This window comes from Thamnophis sirtalis, unplaced genomic scaffold, assembly GCF_051295495.1.
Source record: "Thamnophis sirtalis isolate CommonGarterSnake01/CBP01778 unplaced genomic scaffold, rThaSir2_p1.2 scaffold_8, whole genome shotgun sequence".
NCBI classification, from domain to species: Eukaryota; Metazoa; Chordata; class Lepidosauria; order Squamata; family Natricidae; genus Thamnophis; species Thamnophis sirtalis.
In genome coordinates, this window is record NW_028261388.1 from 18219758 (window position 1) to 18228647 (window position 8890).

Here is an 8890-nt window from a genome sequence, read left to right on the forward strand (position 1 = left end):
AACCCTGAGCCGGTGAGATTTGAACAGCCGAACTGCAGAACTGCAGTCAGCTGAAGTAGCCTGCAGTGCTGCATTTAACCACTGCGCCACTTCGTTCTGCGACGTAACTAACCAGGATATATTATGCTAAAATCCATGTGTTGTTTCCTTTTTAATGTATTATTTATTATATGTTTACATTATTGGACATTTCTGTTTAGCTTCCTATTACTATTTACAGTGCACATTTAAAAACCAAAATAAAACATAAACTATCTTTTAATAAAATTGTTTACTTATGGGGAAATACAATGATTGATGTGACCCAACATAAACTGTTTTATTTAGCCAGCCTATATTTAGGAAAATTTTTTACTTAAGATAAGCTTTATTTAGCTATTGTTTTACTTTCCAGCTGTTCACATTACCTGAGTTCTGCAGAAATTTTTATTCCGCAGAGATAGGGAACAGCCCAGAAAAGTAAATTAAAATAAAAAACCCACAGTGTTCTGATCTCCCATTTAGAAAAAGAATTTGCTTGTAGGGACTTTTGTGAATGCCTTATTTCAAAGCGTAATTTCAGTGTGATGTATTGATTCTTGCCATGTTAACATTTAACAATATCATCTAAACTTTCTTAAACAATTCAGAGATCATGGATTAATTTCAGAGTTCATCGTGCTTAGAGGAATGGTTTTGAAAGCCATGACTGTAAAGAAATTACTCTCTGGATCTAATCTAAAAAGTTGATAATACTCAACCTTATAGCATAATTGTTTAGACCACAGCAATTCAATGTATGTAGGGCTGCTTTTAAAAACCACACGGAACTTAATACAAAATGTCATGCTTGTATGATTGGGTGTTTGAAACCAGTTGAACCAGTGGAGTGTCAGCCTTGGGAAAACTCCAGACTAGCAATACCGAAGCTGGACATAGATACCATGGGGAAGCTGGAGAAAACAGGCAATAAAGTACAGTCTTCAAACCCAAAGACATGGAGAAAGAGAGCAAAGACCCTCAATGAGGGTCCTTCCCTAACAAAGCCATGCCTGTCTTAACTAAAAACAATGGGATGGAGCCTTGTTGAAGACATAGCTCTGACCTCTGTTTTCTTAGTAACACCAACAAAACCCAAACCTACTATAACAGACCCCAACCCATTGGGTTCACAACCCCTGGTGATCACAGAAAAGGAAGTGCAAGATCCGTTTCACAGACAAAAGCCAGGAAAAGCTCCAGACCCAGACAAGCTAACTCCATCTTGCATAAAGTCTGTGCTGAGCCATAAGCCATAAGAAAGCCATAAGAAAGCCATAAGAAAGCCATAAGAAAAAAATTGGCATCTGGTACCAATTATCTGGACATATCTCTAACAATCTTTCGCCATTGTATTTACTCCTATACTTAACAGCATTGCACCCAGGTAAACCAGGGAATGACCCGAACAATCTGAGAACTTATATGTTATTTTCTTTTTTTACCGTCAATATCTTTTAATTAGATCTTAATGTCAGTACTTTTTAACACAGTGTAAAAACTAATGTGTATTGCTGGTCTTTGACTGTAATAAAGATTTACTTACTTACTTACTTACTTACTTACTTACTTACCTTCTTGCATAAAGTCTGTGCTGACCAATTGGCCCACATCCAAATCTTCAATAAATCACTAGAGATATGCTATGCTACTTCTTGCTTCAAACACTCTACTACATCTTACAACATCTTGAGTCTCCAAAGACCTATGGAAGTATTCTTTTTGTAGACTTCAGCTCCCTATTCAATACCACCATTCCAGATATTCCTCTAACCAAACTAAATCAGCTAGCTGTATCTGTTCACACTTGTAAATGGATCATAAGCTTCCTGACATTCAATAAGCAGCACTTGAAGCTAGGCAACATACCTGTACAATTAGCACAGGAGCCCCTCAAGGCTGTGTGCTCTCTCCACTTGTCTTCTCTCTATACACCAATGATTGCATCTCAAAGGATCCCTCTGTTAAAATCAGGGACATGCAGTCAGGGGAGGCAAGGGAGGCAGAGCCTCACCACTGTCATCATGAAAAGAGGAAAAAAATGTAAAAGGAAAAAGGCTGAGGCTGAGCTAGTTGCTGCCACAGTCACAGTGGATGGCTCTGCTTAGTGCTTAACTGTTTAAAAAAGCCTCTAAAAAACTATAGGAGGAGGAGGGATAACGAGGTGCCTCATTTAGTCTGACTTTATGATCACTCAAGCAGAGCTAAGCAAGGGTTAAAAGCCAAAAAATTCCTGACATAATGAGACATGTCGTTCTCCTGCCTCCTGTAGAGGGTGCTTTTTTAGAGGCTTTTTTAAACAGTTAAGCAGAGTCATCCACACAGTGACTCTGGCAGCAACTAGCTCAGCCTGATCTCAGTCTTGCCTTTTTCCTTTTACATTTTTTTTCTTTTCATGATGGCAGGCAAGAGCAGAGTTGAAATCCTCTCTGAAACAGCTGGAAAAGGTATGTGATTGCATGCAGAGTTACGTTGCCTTTTCACACACACACACACACACACACACACACACACACACCTGGATAAAAGTATATAAGCCCAGCTTCACTGATTACAAGTTTGAAAAGGCAACGTGGCTCCACCTGCAATCAAAGGCTCGGATCGAAAGGCAGCAAGGGAATGGGGGGGAGTATGGCAGAGGAGCTGCTTTCAAGCCATTGGAAAATATATCCAATCCAACTTCTGTGTTTGTGTTTGTTTGAGATTGTGTGAGTGAGAGAGGGATCCAACTTCTGTGTGTGTATGTGTCTGTTTGAGAGAGGGGGAGGGAGGGAGAGAGGGAGGAAGGAGCGGGATGGAGAAGAAAAAGAATGAAGGAAAACTTTTTCGCAAAGGAGAAAAACAAATGCTGTCACTTTAAATCGGAACTGAGCATGCCTGGCTGTGGAATTCTGGGAGTTGAAGTCCACAAGTCTAAAAAAATTTGAAACCCCTGTGTCAGTGCCTCACCAGCCATAAACCTCACCGCACGTCACTGGTTAAAATATTGAAGTTTGCAGATGATACAACTTGATTGGTCTCATTCGAGACAATGATGAATCTGCATACAGACAGGAGGTTGAACAACTAGCCTTGGGGTGCAACCCGAACAATCTTGAACTAAATACACTCAAAACAGTAGAAATGGTGGTAGATTTTAGGAGAAACCTTCTATACCGTTACCTCTTACAATACTAGGCAACACAGTATAAACAGTAGAGACCTTCAGGTTTCTAGGTTCTTTCATATCTGAAGACTTAAAATGGACACCTAACATCAAAAATGTCATAAAAAAGCACAACAAAGAATGTTTTTGTGCACCAACTCAGAAAGTTCAAACTTTCCAAAGAGCTTCTGATTCTGTTCTACAGAGGAATTATTGAGTCTGTCATCTGCACCTCTGTAAGTGTCTGGTTTGCCTCTTCAACCAAACAAGAAAGACACAGACTTCAAAGGATAATTAGAACTGCAGAAAAAACAATTGCTACCAACCTGCCTTCCATTGAAGACCTATATACTGCACAAGTCAAAAAGAGGGCTGTGAAAATAACTAGAGACCCCTCACATCCTGGACATAAATTGTTTCAACTTCTACCCTCAAAACGAACCCATAGGGCACTGCACACCAGAACAACTAGACACAGGGACAGATTTTTTTCTGAATGCCATCACTCTACTAAACAACTAATTCCCACAACACTGTCATATTACCTACTAAGACTATATGGCTACTATTCTTATCTTCCTTCCTAGTACCTATCTCTTCCGACTTATGACTATAACCACATTGCTTGTATCTTTAAATTTTATAATGTTTTATTTTTTTCCTAGTATAATTTGATTGCTTGTTGATTGATTGTTTCCTAGTATAATTTGATTGTTTATTAGTAACATGTGACTATTACTAAGTGTTGTATCTTATGATTCTTGATGAATGTATTCTATTTTATTTTTCGTTATGTACACTGAGAGCATATGCATAAGCTGACAAGACGTCCCGATTTTGGTGGGACAGTCACGATTTTTAACAATTTGTCCCATGTCCTGGGGCATTTTTAAAAAGTCCCAATTTTCTGGCTTCATGTTGAAAGCCCAGTGGATTTGCTTAAGAAATCCTAACCGGGGCAAGACAAAAGACACTCTGTCTAACCTCTCTCTCTGTCTCAGTACTTTCATTGAAGATATTAAAACGTTAAAGTAAGAAAATGGACCCCACGTGCCCCTTTTACCTCATTTTATAAGAAAAGATGACCCAGTACCATAGAGCTGCAGGAAATACTAAGGATAGAGAAGTAGTGACTGTTCCTTCCTCAATTTCCCGGAGGGGAGGGGCACGGAGGTTGGAGGTCGGCTTGTGTGGGAAAAAATGGTGGCTCCTCATTTTTCTTTTCAAAAATATTTCCCTGGGACTATTTCACCATTTTAATTTGCTCAGTTCTTTGTACTAACATCTACATCATTATGGATTGACTTGGAGTGCCTGCCTGCTGGTAAGTGAGCTGGGTTTTTTTCTTTTATTTCTTTAATGTATTTTAAAATAATATTTTATTTATTGTGCATAGGATTTTTTAAAATAGTTTTATTCTGTGTGGATTATTTTTTATATTGTCTTAGACTATTAAAAAAAGATTCTATCCAAAATAAATTGAAGTGAAACCATTTTTAAAAATTCTATACACAATGTGCATAGAATTTTTAAAAATAGTTTTACTTCAATTTATTCTGTGTGGAATAGTTTGAAATGTTTTACTTCAATTTATCCTGTATGGATTCTTTTTTTAAATTGTCTTAGACTATTTAAAAAAAGATTCTATCCAAAATAAATGGAAGTGAAACCATTTTTAAAAATCATATGCACAATACTTTGAAATATATTGTGCATAGAATTTTTAAAAATAGTTTTACTTTAATTTATTCTGTGTGAATTCTTTTTTTAAATTGTCTTAGACTATTTAAAAAAAGATTCTATACAAAATACAAAATACCAGCTGCAGCTATTCACTTAAGAACTGTGGCAAGAAAGGTGGTATAGTGACCAAAGTTACAATGGCATTGAAAAAAGTGACTGGTGACCATTTTTCCCACTTAGCGACCATTTTCACACTTAGCGACCATTGCAGCATCCTCATGGTCATGTGATGAAAGTTTTGATGTTTGGCAACAGTTACAATTTATATTTGTAAATTGTAATTATGTTGAAATAAAAAAATATTACAATACTATTTTTGCGTTGTATGTAAATTTTTGTTGCTCCGTATAAATTTTTTAATCAAGTCCCCCCCCCCCAGGTCAAAGGTGTCCCTCTTTACCAATCTGAAAATCTGGTCACCTTACATATGCACCAAAGAAAAATTCATTGACCAATAAAGAATTCTGTTCTGTTCTGTTCTGTTCTGTTCTGTTCTGTTCTATTCTATTCTATTCTTGTTGGAAACCATTCTCTGATCTCGTGAATTTGAGGTAAGAAACTGAAATTCTACTTGGTTGATTTATTGTGGATGTTTCATTACAACAAAGAGATATCTTCAGTGAGGAGGGTTTGATTTCTGTTTACATAAAGAGCTTTGATGGTGGGAGTGTATTTTTCTTCTTAGTGGTTTATTGACCAGCCTTTTGCTTACTTCTTGATTGTTTGACTGAGTTGGTAGTTTCTGGATTGTGAGATTGTTTATGACTTCATTGTTGGTCTGGTATTGATATCAGTTAACAAAAGGACACATTTTCCTAGTGGAATTAGGCTTGTGGTCATGTTGGGATAAGCAGCTGAGAGTTCCTCATATTCACAAGGTCAAGGGATGGCTTTTCAGTTCCAGACCTCAGGAAAAGGCATCTTGCTTGACCTTTGATAAACTTTCAGCTACCTTCAAGAAGAAGCTAAGGATGGACCATTTCTGAAGAGTTTCAGGGCAACATGTTCTTGAGTTATTTAGATTTAGGGATTTTAGTTATATTTCAATTTATCCCAAAGTGAGTTTCTGTCAATTTGTAAGCAACCAAGAGCCTGATTAAGTTGCAATGATGTACAAATGAAATCAATAAATCCATAAACATAAAAATTCAGAGCCAATGAAAGGCATGGAGGAGAGATATTTTTATGTAGGTGTTTGAAGAACAGAAAAGTAGTGATTTGGATAAGTGATTATTTGTCGGCTTTGTCTAAGAAGAAAACTTTTGTAGCTCATTATCCACATCTAATAAAAACACATATATCATCATTTTTTGTTGGGTTTTAACTGGTGCTGGTCCACCTATAGTTTATTGTCTTTCTGTATTCTCTGAAGTGAAATGCAAGAATAAATAAACCCAAAGAAATACATACGTATTATCAGGGCCCAAAACGTGGCTCAATGAAAAAAAGGAATGACTTTGAAGATGCAACACAATTTTATTTGCAAGCAAGACAGCAGTAGTACAGAATTACAGTTTGCTTCTGTGACTTGATTCAAAATAATAGAGAGGAGATAATCAATCTTTGCAATGCTTGAGGTTTCTGCCACCACATTTTTTTCTCTCCAATATGAGCCCATTTCAAAATACACAGAGGAGTGGGAGGATTACCTTGTACTACAACATTTTGCACAAACATTTTACTCTCTCCTCAAGTTAATATTAGACTATAATTAACAGTTTTTTGAAATGTATAGCAAAAGCGTATTTCCACGTGACAAAACATGTATCAGCCATTAACAGCAATAAAAACGCACATCATTGAGTGCTGTGTCATCACGCCTGCCCTGTCTTCCCTCCACCTTTGTTTGTATCCCACATATACCAGTTGAGGGGCAGCGAAGGCTCCATGAGCCAAAATCACCCCAACTCAGGCCATGGCCCGTCATGACTAGACCATCACTGCAAGAGAACTGGATGTTGTTAGCTGCCGTATCATCACCCTTTCCTTGACGGCCTTCAACTCTCAGAGAAAAAGAAACCAGGTAGCCTGATTTGCAGAACTGGGTGATGGTCCATTCTCCCCACCTGCCAATAAAAGATAGATGCACATCTCTTTGGTTTCTTGATTAAGTTCTTGTCATCAGGCCTCAAGACTCAAGCATAATGGCTAAAATCTGGGACTAGGAACCAGTTGAATTCTATGTCTGAGTATCAAAATTCATTATCTCTGGGACTATAATTGACTTTCAACTTAACTCGTTGGGCTGTTGTAGGGGGAGAAAAACAAGGAAAGTGGATCTTGTGGCTGCTGCCATAAGCTTCTAGGGAAAAAAATAATGAATACAAATTGCAGGCAGCCGGCAGGCAGCAAAAGTAGCATGCAGTACAGCCCTCAAACCACTGCGCCACCAATAGCAATAACAATAGCAGTAGACTTATATACCGCTTCATAGGGCTTTCAGCCCTCTCTAAGCGGTTTAGAGAGAGTCAGCATATTGCCCCCAACAATCTGGGTCCTCATTTTACCCACCTTGGAAGGATGGAAGGCTGAGTCAACCCTGAGCCGGTGAGATTTGAACCGCTGAACTGCTGATCTAGCAGTAGCCTGCAGTGCTGCATTTAACCACTGCGCCACCTTGGCTCATATGACCAAGGGTCATTGAATCAATAAAGGGGTGTTGGGAACATGAATGAATGTCAGGAAAGAGCAATGAACATGTCAAGAAAGGCCAAAGGTTGGAGATACACTTGCTGTGGTGCACAAAATATTAGCAGCTATTTTGGGACTTCTCCAGAATAAACAAGTCTCCAACCAGCTTCTAATTCAGAGAGACCATTGCACAACAATGCATGAAAATCAGCTTTATTAATTCATTTATTTCCAGTGCATCCCCTTCCAAAATTAATAGCAATCAGTCATCTCCTCACAAGAAAATAATATAGGACAAGAAAGATGGTTACTCACGGTCCAACTGTAGACTCAATTGTTTTGCCGTTCTTACAGTACAAACGGATTCCATTCAGAGCTGTATCGTCACCTTTTCCTTGGCGTGGTTCTACCTAGGAAAATAAGACTCTGATAAACTTCCAGATCAGGCCTTGGTTTCGTTCAGCCTTCAGTTCTCGGAATTTCCAACATTTACCCATCAATATGGGACAATCGATGCCTCTCTTTGATTATGGAATCAAAAAAATGTTAGCATCAAGACATATGTTGTGGCCTTTCTTAAAACACAAAGTGGAAAACTGAAGAAGAGTTAATTTCAAGGAAATAGAAAGAAGTAAAAGACCATCTGAAAAATAATTTTTTACCTTCAGGGAGAAGCCATGTGCAGAGTCTCCAGGGCAAAACTCACTTGAGCCCCAGTCACCCCAGGGACCCCCATTTGGTACAGTGAGTATATAACTTCCGGCTTCAGTATTCCCCAGGCAGCAGGAGATGGTCAGGAGAAGAGCAGTGCTGACAAAAAAATCCATGGAAGAGTAAACCAGTTGGCCTCTTGAAACAGAAATGTCTTCAGAATTTGTGGCCTCCTAGAAACCAGGACTCTTTTATAAGTATCTGCAGTACCACCCTCATGAAGTCATGATTTACAATTCATTGGTCTTACACTTAAATCAGCCTTAATTCTTAGGAACTTCCTGGACCACATTCTCCACTTTCATTGGCAAAATTTCAGAAGTCCTTCGTCTCTGCTTTCTTCTTCCTGGAACAGGACTCGAGTACATGCCAATCTTAACCACTACACTGAATTTCCTGCCACTCAGTCCGAACAAAAACGTCACTTACTGTAAACATCAATGTCCCATGAAGTACTAAGTTTTTAAAAAGTAATCTTGCCACTTACTGAAATTACATCCTCTGTAATTAACAGCTTAGAGGATTTCTGAGTGATACTCAGAAACCAGAAAGTCAGGTTAATGGTAAACTCAAATACATAAGTTTCTGAATCTTGCAGAAACTTTTAATTCAGTAAAGGGGGGGGAGAGAATGACACTTATT

The 8890-nt window shown here is 38.2% G+C and overlaps 1 protein-coding gene across 1 annotated transcript; it reads right to left on the reverse strand.

Moving 5' to 3' along the window:
- Positions 1-6362: 6362 nt before the first annotated feature.
- LOC148044317 (vitelline membrane outer layer protein 1-like) lies at positions 6363-8443 on the reverse strand. Its single transcript, XM_087721164.1, has 3 exons — positions 8200-8443; positions 7853-7947; positions 6363-6972 (listed from the first exon to the last, which is right to left on the reverse strand). Exons 1-3 carry the CDS (start codon positions 8362-8364, stop codon positions 6681-6683), a joined length of 552 nt encoding a protein of 183 aa, XP_087577290.1. The 5' UTR covers positions 8365-8443; the 3' UTR covers positions 6363-6680.
- Positions 8444-8890: the final 447 nt, after the last annotated feature.